General features: G+C 45.5%; 1 protein-coding gene across 3 annotated transcripts in view; it reads right to left on the reverse strand.

The window, feature by feature from the left end:
- Positions 1-24,929, reverse strand: part of AGAP2 (ArfGAP with GTPase domain, ankyrin repeat and PH domain 2) — a 254,446-nt gene that overhangs the window by 75,829 nt on the left and 153,688 nt on the right. For 2 of the 3 annotated variants that reach the window (XM_056562602.1, XM_056562601.1), the window contains exons 4-8: positions 24,281-24,366; positions 9,366-9,507; positions 8,120-8,254; positions 5,144-5,250; positions 4,787-4,939 (exon numbers count right to left, since the gene is read on the reverse strand). In XM_056562602.1, coding sequence (XP_056418577.1) covers positions 4,787-4,939; positions 5,144-5,250; positions 8,120-8,254; positions 9,366-9,507; positions 24,281-24,366 — 623 coding nt within the window. The remainder of the gene's footprint in view (positions 1-4,786; positions 4,940-5,143; positions 5,251-8,119; positions 8,255-9,365; positions 9,508-24,280; positions 24,367-24,929) is intronic. The other variant, XM_056562604.1, reaches the window with a different exon arrangement.

Below are 24,929 nucleotides of genomic sequence, written 5' to 3' on the forward strand. Positions count from 1 at the left end.
TCTCAGACTGTCGAGACCCAATTAGCTCCTAGCAGGCTATAATTACCCCTCCCCCTTACTACAATAAATAATTAAATAATAACTGACACAATAACAATTCAACTTTTCCGTGGGTGGGGATCGGCCACAGCTTTATTTATAAAATTACTTATATAAATAACAATTTAACTGTAACAAATACACCGATTGGCTTCTTGCCAACCCGAGAGGTGCTGCCACACTGTCCTGTGTGGAGGTCTACCCCGGGTTGACCCCGCTTTCACCGTCTTCTTACCGCCAAGCTGTGACTTACAATAAACAGACATACAAAAAAGGGAGGGAGGGTGGGCAAAACTCCGGGTCCTGGGCAGATTGAGGGGGGAAAGGAGGCACCACAGCTATAAATACCCAGGGGAGGGCCCCTGAAAGCCCGGGAAACTATTAAACCCCTGATTGGTGCACTCCTTCCCCCCCACCCATGGGACATACCACTATATTTACCGACAAGTTTTACAGGCGGGGAGGGGGCTAAAAGCCTGTATTATTTCTTAACCCCTTAACTGCTCACCAGTCAGGGGGCAAGCTAGTTATGCACAGCTTGCCCCTCCATTCATTTGAATAGGACAGTTCACATTCATCCAGCATCTCAATTTTGATGCCGCATGGTTGGACATGCCAGAGGGCACCGGACCGGGGAACACAGCTTGCTGTCCAGAAACAATGGACGCAGGATGCCATACAACTGATGACAAGTTGTCATCAGTTGAGTCGGATCTAGGCTGAGTTCACCTAGGTCGGATGCTGGACATATGTGAACCCATTCTTACAGTGAGTCACCCAGGATGAGCAGCCCATGGCATTGAAACTCTTCCCGCTAAGAATAATGAATACACTCCATGGGTCATGTGCAGTGTGTCTGGCTCACAGAGTGTAAGGGAGCTTTCACACAAGTACACAAATGTATTATGTTTCAAACTCAGTGGGGGAGATTTATCAAAGGATTTAGACTGGTTTTTCTTGTCTAAATTTGTCGCACAGAAAGTCGCAGTCTAAATATGTGCGACTTTTCTGCGACTTTTGCTCTAGAGGATTTTTAGAACATGATGCATGCTAGTCTATTTTAGACTGAAATGCATTGAAAAATGCATTGGTGCTGAATTTATCAAAAGCGACTTTTCGGCGACAAGTCGCATAGGCTGAAAGTACACCAAAATGTCAGACCATGCTGGAGCAGGTTTAAATATAGACTAAAGCATAGATCATGCAGTCTGTGCACAGAATTTATCAAGAGCTGTGCGCCATTTGATAAACTATGTGCACAATAGACCAGACTAACCCTCTGTAGTTTGGTCTATATTGATGCGGGACATAGACAACTTTGATAAATATCCCCCAGTGTGTTTCTTGCACCAAGTTTGAAACAAAATTCGCTCACATGAATGAGCCCTTATGCAGTAAGTAGTGTTGTATAGCACTGGTGTACTCCAATAATGGGAGCCCCTGCTCTGTACTAGCTGTGTCCTCAATTATTTTGGTGCTTTTTGGCTGAGCAGGAGGTATAAATTGTATAGAATTCTAGAAAATGAAGTATTTCTCACAGAGAATAAAAAAATAAATAAAAAAAATTGGACACGATGTCACACCAAATTGCAAAAATGGTGTGGACAAAATTTTTGGCACCCTTTCAAAATTGTGGAAAAATAAGATTGTTTCAAGCATGTGATGCTCCTTTAAACTCACCAGGGGCAAGTAACAGGTGTGGGCAATATAAAAATCACACCTGAAAGCAAATAAAAAGGAGATAAGTTCACTTAGTCTTTGCATTGTGTGTCTGTGTGCCACACTAAGCATGGACAACAGAAAGAGGAGAAGAGAACTGTCTGAGGACTTGAGAACCAAAATTGTGGAAAAATATCAACAATCTCAAGGTTACAAGTCCATCTCCAGAGATCTAGATTTGCCTTTGTCCACAGTGTGCAACATTATCAAGAAGTTTTCAACCCATGGCACTGTGGCTAATCTCCCTGGGCGTGAATGGAAGAGAAAACTTGATGAAAGGTGTCAACGCAGGATAGTCCGGATGGTGGATAAGCAGCCTCAAACAAGTTCCAAAGATATTCAAGCTGTCCTGCAGGCTCAGGGAGCATCAGTGGCAGCGCAAACTATCCATCGACATTTTAATGAAATGAAACACTATGGTTGGAGACCCAGGACTCTGCTGACACAGAGACAAAACTTGAGTAAGCCAAAATCCTTCTGGGAAAATGTCTTGTGGCCAGATGAGACCAAAATAGAGTTTGGTGTGACATTATGTAAAATTTGCTTTTTTTCATCCCTTTTTTGGTTTAGTTCCAATACACACAAAGGGAATGAACATGTGTATAGCAAAACATGTGTTACTGCAGTCCTTTTCTGTGAGATATACCTAATTATCTTGAAAAATTTCACGGGTGCCAACATTTACGGCCATGACTGTAGGTTTTTTCCTCCCCCCACCCCACCTAATAGTTAAATTGGTTTGAATTTTCACCTACAGACCCATATGGGGCTTTTTGTAGTTTTTTGTGCCACCAATTGTAATTTGTAATGACATCACTCATTTTAACAAAAAATCTACGGTGAAATCAATGTTATCTTTATTCTGTCGGTCCATACGATTACAATTCCCAACTTACATAGGTTTGATATTGTTGTACTACCCTTAAAAAATCTGGCGGAGATTTATCAAAAACTCTCCAGAGGAAAAGTTTCATTTTTCAAAAATGGAAGAAGAGTTCTGATTGGTTGCTATGGGCAACTCAGCAACTTTTCCTCTGGACGGGTTTTGATAAATCTCCTTCTATAATTTTTTGTACAATAATTGGTTTGCCTAAAACTGTTCTCTTCTAACCCCTATGCCAGCGTTTCCCAAGCAGAGTGCTTCCACTGCCCTATGCTATAATTCTCTTATTTTTCTGTGTACACGGCTGTATCAGGGCTCATTTTTGCACTGTGATCTGTAGTTTTTATCCTTGCCTCATTTTTTGCTTTAGATAACTTTTTATAATTTTTTTTCTGGTATATGAAGTGACCAATAACGCATACACTGAACAATCCTGTGCCATAGAACAGCATTAATCATTGTTATCGGCGCTTAGCTACCAGCATTTGGGTAAGAAGCGTGCTCAGCTGGAGCGGGACTAGGGCATACATGTACGCTGTATACATGGGGCGCATGCAGCTAGCCAACATGATGCAGCAAGCTGCGTGTAGTCCCAGGTGTATATGTGTGACTTTTGCAGAAGTTGCACACAATACATCCTGGTGTGAGAAATATGCCAAGAAAAACATACCAACTCTTTACCCACATAACACCTGCTTATTGGTGGTCATCTGCGCCATCAATAACACTATATAACATGTGACCATGCAAGTGCGCCATTACAGTGCCTATTGTGGCCTCAATACATTACATGACCCCTATATCTTCCATAATACGAGAACAATTGAACCCACATTTTCCAGAATAAGAGCCCCCCCCCCCCATATCCCTCAGCAAGTCTGGTCCGGTTTTCACCAGACAGAGGGGGCGCTCTGCTAGTACGTGCAGCATGCCTGGGTGGGGGGTGCTGTGCTGAGCCTGACTGTCTCTAGTCTGGCAGACTGGCTTCATCAGGGGGAATAGAACAGAAAAATATCTGAATCAATGTGGAGGCCGCTGGGGGCACAGTGTCTGCTGGGGCATGAGTCACCCCTGCTACATTTGTGAGATACCGTACCAGCAACAACTCCCCCCCACACCCCGGCTGGTGGGAGCAGGAGATCCAGTGCAGTGCAGCAGAGCGATCGCTAGTGCAGCAGGCTGTCACTGTGTCACTGACCGTGCAGAAGTTACACAGTGACAGCCAGCTTAGTCACCCAGCCTGGTTGATGATGTGGAGGATGTCCTGCTGGAGTCACTGTCCACGGATTCCAGCACACAGGTGTCGCTCACGGGGGTGAGTGAATGAAGCTTTAATTTGCTGACACCAGCGGCATTGCGCCCCCCTCGAAAGTGCGCTACTTCGCCTTTAGGAAGAATCGGCCCTGCTTATCCCTCTGTATTTTACCTGACATTTTGTTACCTAAAGTGGTTGTAAAACTAATAAACAAGTTATAGTCACCTACCTAAAATCCCCCACAGCTGTCATGCCAACTATGCTCCCAGTCGCCCACTATTGATTGTTTCCTGGTTTCTGTGACATGTCAATCCAACGGGGACCAGATGACACATCATGGGAACCATAAAAAAGTCACCAGTGGGGGACTGGAAACATCGGCATGGCAGCAGGGGGAAATAGAGTGAGTATATCTTGTTTATTGTCTATACATCTTATAGAAACTCCCCCCCCCCCCCCCCCCAGGACAACCCTTTTAATTTTTAATAAGGAGGTGAAACAAATGAGCAGGACAAAGCTGCTGTTCCATGCACCACCAGATCTAAAAGTGTGGCCAGTGTAGGGACGAGAGGCGCTGGGGTAGTGTTACAAAAATAGAAAATATTTCATATTTAAAGTCTTTAGTCTATTTTCTCAGTTCCTAGTTTAAACATTCCTTCAACCTTCTGCCCAACTTCTCCCCAAGCACAGCTGCACCCTCCCCATTTAGGTGCTACGAAGGAGACTGTAGCCAACAACAGAATCCAAAGCCCTCCTTCCTACACCAATTCTGGGCCATGGGTGCCATTTCTTATCTTGTACCAGAGAAGGGCAGCATTATTTTCTGTTGGCATAACCCATAAGTTGTGCTCCTACTGCTGAGATTATAAATTGTTATTGGTAATACTTACTGGAAATAGACTTGTGCGGCGTTTAGCTCCCCGGTGGAGTGACCCTGGTGTGCTGACTCCAAGTGACACCTCACTACGCAGCTCTCTGTGACTGATGTTTGGAGTAGATGGTAAGGAGGATGAGTAGTCATTGCCTGGCCCCCCATTGCTGGTCTAAAAAATATATTTATATATATATATATTACATTTTTTTTATTCATTTTTAAATGCATGTCATTTTTAGGAAGTCCTACACTAGATATATCTAGTGAGCAGCTGCAAAAATTCAGAAAGCAAAGCAGAGTTTATAGGTGATTCAGCAGAAAGTTCTCAATGGGAAATGGATTCCAATCATACATTATACACATTATATATTACCTGTACTGATAATGGAGTGGAGCCTCCAGAGTGACTGGGAGAACTGGGTAATGATTTGCATGACAGTAGTTGTTGCTGCCGCTTTAGAGCTAGTATCTTCTGGGCCACTAAAAAAGAACACGGAAATAAAATATAGAATAATATAGTTAGTCTTCTTTACATTTTACATCATATAAGGGAAAACTGTTGAAGTGAATCTCCACCTTTTACCCTAATGTTGTGGTTGTGTTGAGTAATTTCTTGATATAATTTTATTGTGGTGAGAGCTCTGTTTTTCGATACAAAGTTGAAAACTCATTATACAGACATATAGCCCATACATAACATACTAGCTGCCTGCAGCCAGCACTACAAGGAGCTGACTGCAAACAGATGTAGTGACCACCAACTTTACTGTTGGTGCGCTATGCTGTTGGCATGACATGCTACGTAACTGGCATAGTGCACCCTGGTCATTGCTCTTAAAGGGGTACTCGGGTGGAAAAACATTTTTTATTCTTTTTTAAATCAACTGGTACCAGAAAGTGAAACACATTTGTAAATTACTTCTATTTAAAAATCTTAATCCTTCCTGTATTTATTAGCTGCTGAATACTACAGAGGAAATTCTTTTCTTTTTGGAATGCTCTCTGATGACATCACGAACACACTGCTCTCTGCTGATGTTATAATAATAATATTAATAATAAGTCTTTATTTATTGTTGTCCTTAGTGGGATTTGAACCCAAGGCCCCCGCACTGCAAGGCAGCAGTGCTAACCACTAAGCCACCATGCTGACCTTAGCATACATCTGCTATGCACGGTTGCTAAAATGGACAGAGGTGTCAGCAGAGAGCACTGTGGTCGTGATGTCATCAGTGTTCCAAAAATAAAGGAATTTCCTCTAGCATTCAGCAGCTAATAAGTACTGGAAGGATTAAGATTGTTTAATAGAAGTAATTTACAAATATGTTTAACTTTCTGGCACCAGTTGATTTAAAAAAGAAAAAAAAAATGTTTTTCCACCGGAGTACCCCTTTAAGAACAGGCTGCCCATAGCACCTCTGGTGATTGAGCAGCAATGAATACAATACTGAATGCTTAGCTGATCGCTTCACATTCACTGGACCATGAGCAGGGTCAGCAAATGGACTGTACAACAAGGTGAGTAATGATACCTACAGTACTGTATGCATCGCCGCTTCTGTCACAACCGACAGCCTGCTGTCCTTCTAAGAAGAATGGCATTTCTGTGCACTGTGTTAATACAATATAGTGCCACTGATCATTTTGTCAGGCACCACATCTTGCCATCTATTCCTTCCTGCCCGGGCTTCAAAAAAAGAGAAAACAAACTTTCACTTACCTTCCTACGTTCCCCCGGAGCTCCGCAACAGCTGATCGGTTGGCTGGGCACTGGGCAGTCTACTTTCTACTTCCCTTAGCTCGGGATGTCACATGGCACTTCAGCCTATCACCGGCTGAGGCGGGACATGGCTGCGGCCGGTGATAGGCTGAAGCGCCCTGTGACGTCCTGGGCTAAATGAATTAGGAAGTAGACAGCCAGGCCGACCAATCAGCTGTTGCGGAGCTCCGGGGGAACGTGGGAAGTTAAGTAAAAGTTTATTTCCTCTTTTTTTGCAGCCCCGGCAGGATGGAATAGGAATCTCCTTTAAAGGGGTTCTCCGGTGCTTACACATCTTTTCCCCTATCCTTTGGATAAGATGCCTGATCACGGGAGTTCCGCCGCTGGGGAGTGATCTTGCACACGGCACCCCGTTTGTAATCAGTCCCCAGAGCGTATTCGCTCCGGGTCTGATTACATGCGACCACCGGGACGGCGGCGTGTGACGTCACGCATCCGCCCCAGCGTGATGTCACGCTCCGCCCCTCAATTCAAGGATACGGGAGGGGGAGTGACAGCTATCCCGAACACGCTCCGGGGGCTGATTACAAACGGGGTGCCGCATGCAAGATCACGGGGGTCCCCAGCGGCGGGACTCCTTCGATCAGGCATCTTATCCCCTATCCTTTGGATAGGGAATAAGATGTGTTAGCACCGGAGAACCCCTTTAATGATGTACAATTAAAGGGGTACTCTGGTGGAAATAATTTACAAATTTGTTTAACTTTCTGGCACCAATCAATTTAAAAAAAATAAATGTTTTCCACCAAAGTACCCCTTTTAGGTTGTGCATAACCCTGAAATGCGTCACATGACTCCACCTGTTTCCCAATGTCAGTTTTTACACAATAAAGTTTTGGAATCGCACCTTCTGCGCTGGACACTTTTAGTCTTTATTTAGATTGATAAGACGAAACGTGCAGTCCACTCACTTGAAACGATAAAGTCTCTTTTCTAACCCATAAATACATACGATTGAGTTCAGTGAACAAATTTTACATAATTTCCTAGAATGGAGATCATCAAAACAAACATTCTTTACGGACAATGAGTCAGCAAGGAAAACTGGGGGATTTCAGTCCTGAAATGTGCAGAATTGTGATTGAAGCTCTTGGCTATTAACGGGGTATTCCGACTTTATACATCGTATCCTCTATCCAAAGAATAGGGGATAAGATGTATGATCACAGAGGTCCTCCCAGCGGCGGGACCCCTACGATCATTCATCTTATCCCCTATCCTTTGGATAGGGGATAAGATGTAGAAAGCCGGAATACCCCTTTAAGTAGGGCACAACTCAGGATTAGTTAAAAAAAATATATTTGCAGTTGACTAAAATTGATTATTTTTATTTGAGTTATTCAGTTATAGCTCAGAACTAATATAAATACATTTTCAGCTTTTATTGTGAACTGTAAAATAATAATAGGGAAAGCTGCCATTACAATAAGGATAGGATTTTAGTCAGCTGGTAACCCTGTTTACCAGAATCGGTACTATGGGGAACTACACTTGTGATACTAAATGTAAACATCAACTCCTCCACATGCTATAATACCATCAGAGACGCTATAACATACAGGCCCTTACCTTCACTGAACACTCGATCCACATTTAACCCATAAGTGGCACAGGTTTCATAGTACATACATCGTTTCATGTCATTACATAGACCTCTGGCTCGCACGTCTTCGATAGCCCTAGGATTGCTCGAGCTAATTTTATCTGAAAGAAGAAGCGTTGCTGTAAGTCGAATACATAATATAGACATATGATATACGGTACATAAAATATAATATGTAACACAAAATAATATATCATAAAATACATATAAAATATATATTTGATATGGTTACATACATATACACTATGGGGGGGATTTATCAAAACCTGTCCAGAGGAAAAGTTGCTGAGTTGCCCATAGCAACCAATCAGATCGCTTCTTTCATTTTGCACAGATCTTTTCAAAAATGAAAGAAGTGATCTGATTGGTTGCTATGGGCAACTCAACAACTTTTCCTCTGGACAGGTTTTGATACATCTCCCCCCATAACTCTACACTGTACTATATATATATATATATATATAGGGTGCTGTTTCCTTGTGGAGGAAGATTTATGTGGATCCAGTATGGTACCCTGGGGGTTACGCTGTACCACACCTGAGCCGTCCTGTGCTGGAGTTTCCATAGTGACTAATATATATGTATATATATATATATATATATATATATATATAAATAAATATATATATATATATATATACATATATATATATAAATAAATATATACATATATATATATATATATATATATATATATAAATAAATATATACATATATATATATATATATATATATATATATATGTATAAATATATATCTGTTTCAGAACCTGTTTCTGAATCTGTTTCAGAACCAGTGGTGTATGAGATATATACGATTGGGTCCCTATAGCAAAACTTACAATGGGGCCCCACTTCATCACTAGCACACTAGTTATTTTAGTATTTTTTTTATTGAGTTCAGTTTCGATTGCCTTTTTAGACTTTTCATTTCCATCAGTGTTTCCCAAACAGTGTGCATCCAGCTGTTGCAAAACTACAATTCCCAGCATGCCCGGACAGCCTTTGGCTGTCCAGGCATGCTGGGAGTTGTAGTTTTGCAACAGCTGTAGGCACCCTGGTTTGAACATCCTGTTCTATAGCAACCCCTACAGTAATCCATAACTGCATTGAAGGGAAGATGAGTCCTATATCCGTGCCCACTACCCTGGTGGATATAAGTACAAAATAAAATTATATTACAAAAAAAAAAAAAGACAGTCGAAAAGCTTACCTTGTGTTCCCACCAAGGCCACAGCAATGTCGGTGACACTTCTATAGTTTGCCAACAGAGCATAGTACTGGAACATGTCTTGAAAACTCGCCTCATTCTCCAGGCTGAACACAAAGATGACGCCATCCACCCAGTTAGCAAACTAAAAAGCAGAGAAGTTAAATCAATAGGCAATCTGTCAGTGGGAATTACAGACACTGGTCTATGCCATTGCCCTGTCCCTAGAGATCTATCTACATAACCCCTCTGCCTGCCTCTAGGGGTAAAATGCTTTTAAAATCACTCTTTTTCTGAAGTCTGTTTGAAGTCCATTCAGATTCAGCTCTGTCCTCCATAATGTTGTAGTGTTAGGGAAAGACAAACTTAATAGGTAACAGCTTAACACTGTAACCCGAGTACCTTTATGGAAATGTAATAGGGGGTTATATTTCCTCATGGTTATTGTGTTCGTTCAAACCATATGTCACTATTATAAGAGAAAGAACAAGCATAATTACCTCTGTTAAGATACTGTAGTAAGGATAGATAGATAGATAGATAGATAGATACAAAACAAATAAAAACGGCACTACCAATATCCAGAGTAAAAAAGAAATTCGGGGTGCCCGCATATCTGGAACCTGGGTCCGCCGGTTCCTTAATTCAGACAAAGCAAATATGATGCAGCACTCCACAAGTAGCAAAGAAGGTGGTTTTTATTCCATCATGTGCATAGACAACGTTTCACCAGTCTCACTTGAAAAAGCCAGTGTGAGACTGGTGAAACGTTGTCTATGCACATGAAGGAATAAAAACCACCTTCTTTGCTACTTGTGGAGTGCTGCATCATATTTGCTTTGTCTAGATAGATAGATAGATAGATGCAAAAAAAAAAGGGTGGTTTTATTCCATTTTCAATTACAACATGCAACGTTTCAGCTGCCCATGCAGCCTATTTCAAGCATAAAGGAAATTACCCCATCAGTGCTATTTATGTGATATCACATACATAATAATTAAATGCAATAAATAGAAGTCATGTCATAATAACAAAGGTGTTACATGCTAATAATAGAGTCTGCGCAAATTTGAAAACACCTATAGATCCATACACAAGTGTTATACAGTGTACAGGTAATACATAGAGTACAATATACCATAAAACAATATTTTACATAATTATTTATTAAAAGTTCATTAGTGATCAGGTGCTGACTGTCACGATGCCGGCTGGCAGGTAGTGGATCCTCTGTGCCAGAGAGGGATTGGCGTGGACCGTGCTAGAGGATCGGTTCTAAGTCACTACTGGTTTTCACCAGAGCCCGCCGCAAAGCGGGATGGACTTGCTGCGGCGGTAGTGACCAGGTCGTATCCCCTAGCAACGGCTCAACCTCTCTGGCTGCTGAAGATAGGCGCGGTACAAGGGAGTAGACAGAAGCAAGGTCGGACGTAGCAGAAGGTCGGGGCAGGCAGCAAGGATCGTAGTCAGGGGCAACGGCAGAAGGTCTGGAATCACAGGCAAGGAACACACAAGGAACGCTTTCACTGGCACTAGGGCAACAAGATCCGGCGAGGGAGTGAAGGGGAAGTGAGGTGATATAGGGAAGTGCACAGGTGTAAACACTAATTGGAACCACTGCACCAATCAGCGGTGCAGTGGCCCTTTAAATCGCAAAGACCCGGCGCGCGCGCGCCCTAGGGAGCGGGGCCGCGCGCGCCGGGACAGAACTGACGGGGAGCGAGTAAGGTACGGGAGCCGGGGTGCGCATCGCGAGCGGGCGCTACCCGCATCGCGAATCGCATCCCGGCCGGAGGTGGTAACGCAGCGCCCCGGGTCCGTGGAACCGACCGGGGCGCTGCAGTGAGGGAAGTGTAGCGAGCGCTCCGGGGAGGAGCGGGGACCCGGAGCGCTCGGCGTAACAGTACCCCCCCCCTTGGGTCTCCCCCTCTTCTTGGGGCCTGAGAACCTGAGGATCAGACTTTTGTCCAGGATATTGTCCTCAGGTTCCCAGGACCTCTCTTCTGGACCACAACCCTCCCAATCCACTAAAAAAAAAGTTCTTCCCCTGACCTTTTTAGAGGCCAAAATCTCTTTGACAGAGAAGATGTCCGAGGAGCCGGAAACAGGAGTGGGAGGAACAGATTTAGGAGAAAAACGGTTGAGGATGAGAGGTTTAAGAAGAGAGACGTGAAAGGCATTAGGGATACGAAGAGAAGGAGGAAGAAGAAGTTTGTAAGAGACAGGATTAATTTGACACAAAACTTTAAAAGGACCAAGATAGCGTGGTCCCAACTTATAGCTCGGGACACGGAAACGGACATATTTAGCGGAGAGCCATACCTTGTCTCCAGGGGAAAAAATGGGAGGAGCTCTTCTTTTCTTATCTGCGAATCTCTTCATGCGAGAAGAAGCCTGTAAGAGAGAATTTTGGGTCTCTTTCCATATGGTGGAAAGATCACGAGAAATTTCATCCACAGCGGGCAGACCAGAGGGCAAGGGGGTAGGGAGGGGGGGAAGAGGGTGACGGCCGTACACCACGAAAAACGGAGATTTGGAGGAAGATTCAGAGATTCTGAAATTATACGAGAATTCGGCCCAAGGTAGAAGATCTGCCCAGTCATCCTGGCGGGAGGAAACAAAATGTCGTAAATAGTCACCCAAGATCTGGTTAATTCTCTCTACTTGTCCATTGGATTGAGGATGGTATGCAGAAGAAAAATTTAATTTAATCTTGAGTTGTTTACAGAGAGCCCTCCAGAATTTAGACACAAATTGGACGCCTCTATCCGAGACGATCTGTGTAGGCAACCCGTGAAGACGAAAAATGTGTACAAAAAATTGTTTAGCCAACTGAGGCGCTGAAGGAAGGCCAGGAAGAGGGATGAAATGTGCCATTTTGGAGAATCGATCAACGACCACCCAAATAACAGTGTTGCCATGGGATGGGGGTAAGTCAGTAATAAAATCCATACCAATCAGAGACCAAGGTTGTTCGGGGACAGGTAGAGGATGAAGAAAACCAGCGGGCTTCTGGCGAGGAGTCTTATCCCGGGCACAGATAGTGCAGGCTCGCACAAAGTCCACCACATCAGTCTCTAGAGTCGGCCACCAATAGAAGCGAGAGATGAGTTGCACAGATTTCTTGATGCCCGCATGACCTGCGAGATGGGAGGAGTGACCCCATTTGAGGATCCCAAGGCGTTGGCGTGGAGAAACAAAGGTCTTTCCTGGAGGAGTTTGCCTGATGGAGGCTGGAGAAGTGGAAATCAGGCAGTCAGGAGGAATGATGTGTTGAGGAGAGAGTTCAATTTCAGAGGCATCTGAGGAACGAGAGAGAGCATCGGCCCTAATGTTTTTATCAGCAGGCCGAAAGTGAATTTCAAAATTAAATCGGGCAAAGAACAGAGACCACCTGGCCTGACGAGGATTCAGCCGTTGGGCAGACTGGAGGTAGGAGAGGTTCTTGTGATCGGTGTAAATAATAACTGGAAATCTTGATCCCTCCAGCAGATGCCTCCATTCCTCAAGTGCTAATTTAATGGCTAGAAGCTCTCGATCCCCGATGGAGTAGTTCCTCTCCGCCGGAGAGAAGGTCCTGGAAAAAAAACCACAAGTAACAGCATGCCCGGAAGAGTTTTTTTGTAGAAGGACAGCTCCAGCTCCCACTGAGGAGGCATCAACCTCCAATAGGAAGGGTTTAGATGGGTCAGGTCTGGAGAGCACGGGAGCCGAAGAAAAGGCAGACTTGAGTCGTTTAAAGGCGTCTTCCGCTTGAGGAGGCCAGGACTTGGGATCGGCATTTTTTTTTGTTAAAGCCACAATAGGAGCCACAATGGTAGAAAAATGTGGAATAAATTGCCTGTAATAATTGGCGAACCCCAAAAAACGTTGGATGGCACGGAGTCCGGAGGGGCGTGGCCAATCTAAGACGGCAGAGAGTTTATCTGGGTCCATTTGTAGTCCCTGGCCAGAGACCAAGTATCCTAGAAAAGGAAGAGATTGGCATTCAAACAGACATTTCTCTATTTTGGCATAGAGTTGATTATCACGAAGTCTCTGAAGAACCATACGGACATGCTGGCGGTGTTCTTCTAGATTGGCAGAAAAAATCAGGATATCGTCCAGATATACAACAACACAGGAGTATAGTAGATCACGAAAAATTTCATTAACAAAGTCTTGGAAGACGGCAGGGGCGTTGCATAGACCAAAGGGCATGACCAGATACTCAAAGTGTCCATCTCTGGTGTTAAATGCCGTTTTCCATTCATCCCCCTCTCTGATGCGGATGAGATTATAAGCACCTCTTAAGTCCAGTTTGGTAAAAATATGGGCACCTTGGAGACGATCAAAGAGTTCAGAGATGAGGGGTAGGGGGTAGCGGTTCTTAACCGTGATTTTATTAAGACCGCGGTAGTCAATGCAAGGACGTAGAGAGCCATCTTTTTTGGACACAAAGAAAAATCCGGCTCCGGCAGGAGAGGAGGATTTACGGATAAAGCCCTTTTTTAAATTTTCTTGGACGTATTCAGACATGGCAAGAGTCTCTGGGACGGACAGAGGATAGATTCTGCCCCGGGGTGGAGTAGTGCCCGGGAGGAGGTCAATGGGACAATCATAAGGCCTGTGAGGAGGTAGAGTCTCAGCTTGTTTTTTGCAAAAAACGTCCGCAAAGTCCATATAGGCCTTAGGGAGACCGGTTACATGAGGAAGCACAGGGACACGGCAAGGTTTACTGGGAACCGGTTTTAAGCAGTCCTTGGAACAAGAGGGCCCCCAACTCTTGATCTCCCCAGTGGACCAATCCAGGATTGGGGAATGGAGTTGAAGCCAGGGAAGTCCAAGAAGGATTTCAGAAGTGCAATTGGGGAGGACCAACAGTTCAATCCTCTCGTGATGAGATCCGATGCACATTAGAAGGGGCTCCGTGCGGAAACGTATAGTACAGTCCAATCTTTCATTGTTTACACAATTGATGTAGAGGGGTCTGGCGAGACTGGTCACCGGGATGTTGAACTTGCTGACGAGAGAGGCTAAGATGAAATTTCCTGCAGATCCAGAGTCCAAGAAGGCCACAGCAGAGAAGGAGAAGGCAGAGGCAGACATCCGCACAGGCACAGTAAGACGTGGAGCAGCAGAGTAGACATCAAGGACTGTCTCACCTTTGTGCGGAGTCAGCGGACGTCTTTCCAGGCGGGGAGGACGGATAGGACAATCCTTCAGGAAGTGTTCGGTACTAGCACAGTACAGGCAGAGATTCTCCATGCGGCGTCGTGTCCTCTCTTGGGGTGTCAGGCGAGACCGGTCGACCTGCATAGCCTCCACGGCGGGAGGCACAGGAACAGATTGCAGGGGACCAGAGGAGAGAGGAGCCGGGGAGAAGAAACGCCTCGTGCGAACAGAGTCCATATCCTGGCGGAGCTCCTGACGCCGTTCGGAAAAACGCATGTCAATGCGAGTGGCAAGATGGATGAGTTCATGTAGGTTAGCAGGGATTTCTCGTGCGGCCAGAACATCTTTAATGTTGCTGGATAGGCCTTTTTTAAAGGTCGCGCAGAGTGCCTCATTATTCCAGGATAATTCTGAAGCAAGGGTACGGAACTGTACGGCATACTCGCCAACGGAAGAATTACCCTGGACCAGGTTCAACAGGGCAGTCTCAGCAGAAGAGGCTCGGGCAGGTTCCTCAAAGGCACTTCGAATTTCCGAGAAGAAGGAGTGTACAGAGGCAGTGACGGGGTCATTGCGGTCCCAGAGCGGTGTGGCCCAAGCCAGGGCTTTTCCAGACAGCAGGCTGACTACGAAAGCCACCTTAGACCTTTCAGTGGGGAACTGGTCCGACATCATCTCCAAGTGTAATGAACATTGGGAAAGAAAGCCACGGCAAAACTTAGAGTCCCCATCAAATTTATCCGGCAAGGATAGTCGTATTCCAGAAGCGGCCACTCGCTGCGGAGGAGGTACAGGAGCTGGCGGAGGAGATGATTGCTGGAGCTGTGGTAGTAACTGTTGTAGCATAACAGTCAGTTGAGACAGCTGTTGGCCTTGTTGCGCAATCTGTTGTGACTGCTGGGCGACCACCGTGGTGAGGTCAGCGACAACTGGCAGAGGAACTTCAGCGGGATCCATGGCCGGATCTACTGTCACGATGCCGGCTGGCAGGTAGTGGATCCTCTGTGCCAGAGAGGGATTGGCGTGGACCGTGCTAGAGGATCGGTTCTAAGTCACTACTGGTTTTCACCAGAGCCCGCCGCAAAGCGGGATGGACTTGCTGCGGCGGTAGTGACCAGGTCGTATCCCCTAGCAACGGCTCAACCTCTCTGGCTGCTGAAGATAGGCGCGGTACAAGGGAGTAGACAGAAGCAAGGTCGGACGTAGCAGAAGGTCGGGGCAGGCAGCAAGGATCGTAGTCAGGGGCAACGGCAGAAGGTCTGGAATCACAGGCAAGGAACACACAAGGAACGCTTTCACTGGCACTAGGGCAACAAGATCCGGCGAGGGAGTGAAGGGGAAGTGAGGTGATATAGGGAAGTGCACAGGTGTAAACACTAATTGGAACCACTGCACCAATCAGCGGTGCAGTGGCCCTTTAAATCGCAAAGACCCGGCGCGCGCGCGCCCTAGGGAGCGGGGCCGCGCGCGCCGGGACAGAACTGACGGGGAGCGAGTAAGGTACGGGAGCCGGGGTGCGCATCGCGAGCGGGCGCTACCCGCATCGCGAATCGCATCCCGGCCGGAGGTGGTAACGCAGCGCCCCGGGTCCGTGGAACCGACCGGGGCGCTGCAGTGAGGGAAGTGTAGCGAGCGCTCCGGGGAGGAGCGGGGACCCGGAGCGCTCGGCGTAACACTGACATTTTATCATTAGTGGGCAGGGTGCTTCCTAGTTTGCTATGCAATGTCCTCCATCATGTATACTGTTTGTTTACATTCTGTGGTTAGTGCCACCATCCCCGCCCTGCCCCCTAATGATAAAATGACAGCACCTAATCACTAATATTGCATTATTATGTAATATATTGTTTTATGGTATATTGTTCTCTATATATTACCTGTACACTGTATAACACTTGTGTATGTATCTATAGGTGTTTATGAATTTGCAGAGACTCTATTGTAAGCATGCAACACCTTTGTTATTATGATATTACTTCTATATATTGCATCTAATTATTATGTGTGTACGGTGTCCATTTTGGGACATCGTCAGTCATCAGCTGTGACTCCGTCCTTTGTCAGGTGAAGCAGCGTCCCGCCTTCTCCCTCGGGCCAATCTCCGTTAGGCATCAGACGCAACTCCCTCCTTTGTCATCCTAAAGTCTCTCATCCGAAACTCCGTCATCCCTCAAACGAAAAACTTTTCTGCCGTGTAGTAGAGCTGAGTCAGTGTCGGCTCTCTGCTATATGGGTTCTGCTGTACATGCTATTCAATGTTGGCTCTGCTATACAGACTCTGTAGCTCATGTAGTGTCTGTAGTATACACGTGCAAGTTTCACAGTTTCGATTCTGCTATACATGCTGTGCAGCGTCGGCTCTTCTATGCGACAGGAAGTTGCGTCTGAGAGGCATGACGGCGTTTTGGACGAGGGAGTTTCGGATGAGGGAGTTGTGGTCTAAGGATGACGGCGATTGGTCTGAGGGAGGAGGCGGGACGCCGTTTCACCTGACTGAGAACGGAGTTGCGGCTGACGACTGGCGGCGATTGGTCCGAGGGAGGAGGCGGGACGCCGTTTCACCTGACGGAGGACAGAGTTACGGCTGTTGATGTCAATGTCCTAAAATTGACACCGTATGTGTGTGATGTCACATAAATACCACTGATGGGGTATTTTCCTTTATGCTTGAAATAGGCTGCATGGGCAGCTGAAACGTTGCATGTTGTATTTGAAAATGGGATAAAACCACCTGTTTTTTGCATTTATCGGAGTGCTGCAGCCACCGTTCTTTTTGAATCTACATTTGGGCCTCTGACCATGGCCATTTGGACTGCAGGCACCGTGTTACATTTGAGACTTGATGTGCTGCATTTCTCACTGCTTGATAGATTGATAGATAGATATGAGAGATAGATAGATAGATACATATGAGATAGATGAATATGAGATAGATCATGCTCTGTTTTTCAAAATAAGTTGTCGGCAATGAGGAAGTCGTGTAGTTCTTTTCAGTCCTAACATGGACAGAAGTGGCAGCTAAGGGCTTGGTCAGAGTGGAAAGAACTGCAAACTTCCTCTGTAGTGTGTAACAGTTGATAAGTACTGGAAGGATTAAGATCATTAAATAAAAGTAATTTACAAATCTGTATAACTTTCTGGCACCAGTTGATTTGAATTTTTTCCCCCTCCAGAGTTCCCCTTTAGGAAACCACAGGGGGAAGATTTGTCTAGACACTAGCTTGTGTGTAGTGATCACATTGGGCGTGCATCTAGACCAGTGGTTCTTAACCTGGGTTCGATCGAACCTCAGGGTTTCGGTGAGTCCGTCTCACGGGTTCGGTGGAGGTCAAGACACACACCCGACTCCAGGCCTGTCGCAACAGGACAGGCAAACCAAGCTCTTGTGTGTTGTGTTTGCCCGTCCTGTAGCGACGGGCAATTCCCCCCATCACTATTAACTCCCTGTGGCCCCACGTTAAGTTTAAAACTCAGGGGCCGCCGGGAGATAGCGCACGCCGGGACGTTACTGACGTCCCGTGCGTGCGCCCATAGAAATGAAGGCGCCCATGACCGGAGGATTGAGAAAGAGGAAGACGTGCCCTGGCCAGCTTGGTAAGTGACCAGCGACACGTCATCTTCGGTGCTCCGACCACCGGTCCCGGGACCTACTGCTCTAGCCGGAATGGCGGTCGGAGCACTGAAGTGGGCAGTACACAGGCATACAGCCTCCAGCCATACACTGTATATGGCTGGAGGCTGTATGTCTGTGAGGGAACACTGCCTACATAATGGGGGGGGGGGGGAACACTGCCTGCCAAATGTAGGGGAACACTGCCTGCCTAATGTGGGGGAACACTGCCTGCCTAATGTGGGGGAACACTGCCTGCGCCTAATGTGTGGGGGACCCACAAGCTTTATTAAGGTAATTGTGCATAAACATATAATGAAGACTCACGTGGATTAAAAATTAAAAATTAAAGCGGAGCGGTAGCTTAGCATTTAAACTAGTATCTATATACTGTACATCAGGCCAGTGTACTCCAGCCTATTCTGATTGGCTATACTGAAGTGGAGATGCCCGGCGTGCCTGCAGTGCACGCTGAGCTATTTTCTGAGCTACCGCTTTGCTTTCTGTTAAAATTGAGTCCCTACTCTGCCCCCCTCGACATGTTTCGCTGCCTCTGCAGCTTTATCAAGAGGTAGCGGGCAGAGGCAGCGAAACATGTCGAAGGGGGCAGAGTAGGGACTCAATTTTAATAGAAAGCAAAGCGGTAGCTCAGAAAATAGCTCAGAGTGCACTGCAGGCACGCCGGGCATCTCCACTTCAGTATAGCCAATCAGAATAGGCTGGAGTACACTGGCCTGATGTACAGTATATAGATACTAGTTTAAATGCTAAGCTACCGCTCCGCTTTAATTTTTAATTTTTAATCCACGTGAGTCTTCATTATATGTTTATGCACAATTACCTTAATAAAGCTTGTGGGTTCACCATAAAGATAATATATATATGGGAAATTAGGGATTTTTTGGATTCCTATTCATAGGGATCTATAGGTTGATAAATTAATTTAACCCTCCATATATTGGTCCGATAAGTGAAGAGATAATGTGTGGGGGAACACTGCCTGTGCCTTATGTATGGGGGAACACTGCCTGCCTAATGTGGGGGAACACTGCCTGCCTAATGTGGGGGAACACTGCCTGCCTAATGTGGGGGAACACTGCCTGCGCCTAATGTGTGGGGGAACACTGCCTGCGCTTTATGTATGGGGGAACACTGCCTGCCTAATGTGGGGGAACACTGCCTGCCTAATGTGGGGGAACACTGCCTGCCTAATGTGGGGGAACACTGCCTGCCTAATGTGGGGGAACACTGCCTGCGCCTAATGTGTGGGGGACCCACAAGCTTTATTAAGGTAATTGTGCATAAACATATAATGAAGACTCACGTGGATTAAAAATTAAAAATTAAAGCGGAGCGGTAGCTTAGCATTTAAACTAGTATCTATATACTGTACATCAGGCCAGTGTACTCCAGCCTATTCTGATTGGCTATACTGAAGTGGAGATGCCCGGCGTGCCTGCAGTGCACGCTGAGCTATTTTCTGAGCTACCGCTTTGCTTTCTGTTAAAATTGAGTCCCTACTCTGCCCCCCTCGACATGTTTCGCTGCCTCTGCAGCTTTATCAAGAGGTAGCGGGCAGAGGCAGCGAAACATGTCGAAGGGGGCAGAGTAGGGACTCAATTTTAATAGAAAGCAAAGCGGTAGCTCAGAAAATAGCTCAGAGTGCACTGCAGGCACGCCGGGCATCTCCACTTCAGTATAGCCAATCAGAATAGGCTGGAGTACACTGGCCTGATGTACAGTATATAGATACTAGTTTAAATGCTAAGCTACCGCTCCGCTTTAATTTTTAATTTTTAATCCACGTGAGTCTTCATTATATGTTTATGCACAATTACCTTAATAAAGCTTGTGGGTTCACCATAAAGATAATATATATATGGGAAATTAGGGATTTTTTGGATTCCTATTCATAGGGATCTATAGGTTGATAAATTAATTTAACCCTCCATATATTGGTCCGATAAGTGAAGAGATAATGTGTGGGGGAACACTGCCTGTGCCTTATGTATGGGGGAACACTGCCTGCCTAATGTGGGGGAACACTGCCTGCCTAATGTGGGGGAACACTGCCTGCCTAATGTGGGGGAACACTGCCTGCGCCTAATGTGTGGGGGAACACTGCCTGCGCTTTATGTATGGGGGAACACTGCCTGCCTAATGTGGGGGAACACTGCCTGCCTAATGTGGGGGAACACTGCCTGCCTAATGTGGGGGAACACTGCCTGTGCCTAATGTGTGGGGGAACACTGCCTGCGCCTTATGTATGGGGGAACACTGCCTGCCTAATGTGGGGGAACACTGCCTGCCTAATGTGGGGGAACACTGCCTGCCTAATGTGGGGGAACACTGCCTGTGCCTAATGTGTGGGGGAACACTGCCTGCGCCTTATGTATGGGGGAACACTGCCTGCCTAATGTGGGGGAACACTGCCTGCCTAATGTGGGGAAACACTGCCTGCCTAATGTGGGGGAACACTGCCTGCACCTAATGTGTGGGGGACCACTGCCTGTGCCTAATGTGTGGGGGAACACTGCCTGCGCCTAATGTGTGGGGGAACACTGTCTGCGCCTAATGTGTCTTAATGGTTTTGTTCTTTAATGGTTTTGTTCATTTTGTGCACCGATGTATAAATATATACTTAAATATATACCTCCTATGTTTTGAATTTGAAAAAATCATATTTTATTTTTCCAATTAAGAAGGGTTCGGTGAATGCGCATATGAAACTGGTGGGGTTCAGTACCTCCAACAAGGTTAACAACCACTGACTTAGGCTGGGTCCACACTACGTTTTGTCCCATACGGGAGCGCATACGGCAGGGGGGAGCTAAAACCTCGCGCTCCCGTATGTGACCGTATGCGCTCCCGTATGTCATTCATTTCAATGAGCCGACCGGAGTGAAACGTTCGGTCCGGTCGGCTCATTTTTGCGCCGTATGCGCTTTTACAACCGGACCTAAAACCGTGGTTGACCACAGTTTTAGGTCCGGTTGTAAAAGCGCATACGGCGCAAAAATGAGCCGACCGGACCGAACGTTTCACTCCGGTCGGCTCATTGAAATGAATGGCATACGGGAGCGCATACAGTCACATACGGGAGCGCGAGCTTTTAGCTCCCCCCTGCCGTATGCGCTCCCGTATGGGACAAAACGTAGTGTGGACCCAGCCTTAGACTGACAGACATAAGCATTATATATCACCAATCTGCATAAGAGCGTATACACAGTTGTAACATGTAATGATGATGCCTACTGGTTAAAAGGCACATAGAGTTCTCTATTTAGCATAGCATATGCTTCTATACTAAGGGGACATTATTTGTGTGTAAGTTTGTATATGTATAGTGTTCCAGAACTTTTGGTTGAGTGTAGTACATCCTTAGTCAAACTGTATTATTGCTATGTCTTCTGATGACCAGTACTGTACTTCTGAACCATGTGCTAGGCAGGTGGTAAAGTGTTAATCCCACTTATATCACACACAACACATAGTATCAGCTATGAATGCTCTATTCTGCCATCTGCTGGTGTTGATAGGTAAAGGATTCCAGAACATTGTAGAAGTTTGCAGACGTTTGTAGTGAAAGGGAGGATACAGTATAGTTAATAATCTATAAATAGTCAGTTCTGCCGGAACACATAGGAGGAGATTTATCAAAACCTGTCCAGAGGAAAAGTTTCCCAGTTGCCCATAGCAACCAATCAGATCTCTTCTTTCATTTTTAACAACAAGGATGAGATGACCATAAAATCAGGAGTTTGTCCGGCGCAGAAAGGAACTGTCAGGATGCAGGATAAAAACAAAGGATTTATTGAATGCAACGCGTTTCACTGCACATGCGCAGCTTCTTCAGGCATGAAGAAGATGTGCATGCGCAGCGAAACGCGTTGTATTCAATAAATCCTTTGATTTTATCCTGCATCCTGACGGTTCCTTTCTGCGCCGGACAAACTCCTGATTTTATGGTCATCTCATCCTTGTTTCTACTCTACCTAGGAGGGCTCCAGTGAACCGATACATACACTTCACGCTAGACCTTGTTGTGTGTGGGCGCACAACCAACTTTGGTAAGCGGCTTGGGATTATCTCCCTTCCCCCCACTCACAAGATCTGCTGATCCCGCACATGAGGCGCCTTCTTCTCTCTCTCTCTAGATTCATTTTTAACAAGAACTCTCACAACCACAACTCTCAGCCTACAGGGGAAAGTATCACAAGGACCCAGTAGCTTTTGCCTGGTGCTTGAATTGGTCTCTGGATCAGTACTTATGGCATCATGTCTCTGTTCAGACCTGTGTCCTGTAATAGGAAACTACAGCTCAACTGCACTACAAATCTAGGTAAGTTTATAAACCAGGAGCTAACTAGTGTGACCATCCTTCAGAGTAGAATAGGACCAGGGGTAATGCTAAACTCTATACTACTCTCATACTCTACATGGATTAACTCTTCACGCTGGCAATCATGGGTAACTTACCTAAAGACTTAGAGAACTATCCAAACTTTTGCACTCCCATCCTGTGTAAGACGTTTTCTGGTTTAGTAAAGTTACCTATTTTCAATAAAAACTCATAAGTCTCAGTGTCTTGGCTTTCATCCACACCTCACTAATATCAAGGGCACCGCAAAATGCCATCAGTCAGCATACCATTACCAGGGTATGTCCTGGGGGACCAACACCAATGTGGCCCCCCTCTTCACTGCACCTGAGCTAATGAAAAATCCATTACAGTGACAAGGCTGCACTGCACCACAAGCTGTCATGGGCGCATATTCCCTGTTTTCCTGGCGCACACTCCTCTCTGGTAAGTCTTGTGTGTATGAGTGTGCTCTCATTTTTCCAATTTGAGAAATAAAAAGCTGCTCTGTGATTGGTTGCTATGGACAAATAAGATATAAGAAGTGCCCAACATTGTTTAGACAATGTTTAGCAAAAAGAAATATTACTATAAGACTATGGCAAAAAATCATTAAGACCAGCATTTCATGTGTCAGTCTTAAAGAAGTAGTCTCATGGATAAAAACTTATAAGATAGCCGAATGGCTCTCCCATAGAGATATATATAGGGGCATTAAGAACAGCATTTCATGTGTCAATCTTAAAGGATTAGTTTCATAGATAAAAACATATCCCCTATCTGCAGGATAAGGGATACATTTTAAATTGCCGGGGGTTAAAGTGCTGGGGCCCCTCGCAATCTCCTGTATGGAGCCCCGGCTATCTTTGGGCTCTCTATGAGAAAGCCCCAAGATAGCTGAACGTCTCTCTCACAGAGATATATGGAGGAGCTGGGGCTCTATACAGGAGATTTCAGGGGGGCCCCAGCGCTTGTATCGCCGTCAATCTAAAACGTATCCACTATCTGCATCAGATATCTCCTTTCATTTAAAATGTGCTGAAATATATACCCCAAATGTGTTTATTAATACATCTGTAGCATCTCAGATATGAAAGACACACATGTTGTGTATACTCTCTCTCTCGTTCCCAGCTTTTGGTTTAAATTATAGTAAAAGCCCCACCTACTTTTATAAATGGCGAGCTTGTGTTTCTAATTTTTTGTGATATTCTAGTTATATCACAATGTATCCTTACTCACTGACTTGCCAACTTATTTAATTGGGGGGCATTCATCATGGTGTTTAGAGCCTCTTTTTGTCTACTCTGGGTGCACAAAAATTCCCTTTTTTATGACTTTTGTGGGTAGGCATAAAGTTGCAATCAGTCTTAGCTAAGCAACTTTCAGTTTCCATTTTGCAGTGGTTGCAAATTCGTGATGTGCGAATGTCGCTTGAAGGCAAAAAAAAAACTTTAAGGGTGTGTTCACACGTACAGGATCCTTCGCAGATTTGATGCGCAGGATTTGTAACTGCAGATTAGAAGCTGTGCTCAGTCATTTAGTTATAACAATGAGATCTGCAGCAGAAAATCCTGTGCATCACATTTTATGAACGTACCCTTAAAAAGTCACCAAAAAGTCTCAACTGTGCTCCAAATTAATCAACCCCTTGTGTTAGTATGATATATGTCACGCAAAACTAAAGTAAAAAAATTACCTTAGAACTCTCTTACCAAAGACAGCAATGATAAATGCCCCCCATTGTACATAGGCTTGTACCCTAAAATGAAGTAGCTGTCACACTTACTTACCTTGGCATCTGGTGCTCCAGCTTCTTCTCTGATCAACAGAAGGTAGCTCTGGCCTTCCACACTCATCTCCTTCTTAAACTGATCACCTGGGGAAAGGACAAAGCAATATGGATTGTGAACTCCATTCAAAGAGACTGAGCATGAGATGCAACTTTGTTGACATTGACATTAGGAGCCTGCATCGGAAGATTTGTCTGCCATCACAATATTAGTCCTGTCCGCAGTGCCTATACTTCCATAAACCTGACCATTTGGATCTTTCAGAAAATAGATCTGTCACAAACAGAAGTTATACTTCTAGTGTTCTGTCCTTTTAAAGGGGTACTCCGCCTCTAGACATCTTATCCCCTATCCAACGGATCTCCCTGCTGCTCCCGGCATTCGTTTAGAGTGTTGAATGCAAAGTCGGATGAATGCAAAGTGTTGATGCAAGTCTATGGAAGAGGGTGTGACGGTGACTTCACGAGCCTCCACCCAGCATCGCCAGTCATCCAGCAGGGAGCGAAGTGCAGCTGACCGGATATCTGGGGTGCCACAGCCGAGATCGTGGGGGTTCCCAGCGGTGGGACCCCCACGATCAGACATCTTATCCCCTATCCTTTAGATAGGGGATAAGATGTCTAGGGGTGGAGTACTCCTTAACTCTTTG

Source organism: Hyla sarda, chromosome 2 (genome assembly GCF_029499605.1).
Source record: "Hyla sarda isolate aHylSar1 chromosome 2, aHylSar1.hap1, whole genome shotgun sequence".
NCBI classification, from domain to species: domain Eukaryota; kingdom Metazoa; phylum Chordata; class Amphibia; order Anura; family Hylidae; genus Hyla; species Hyla sarda.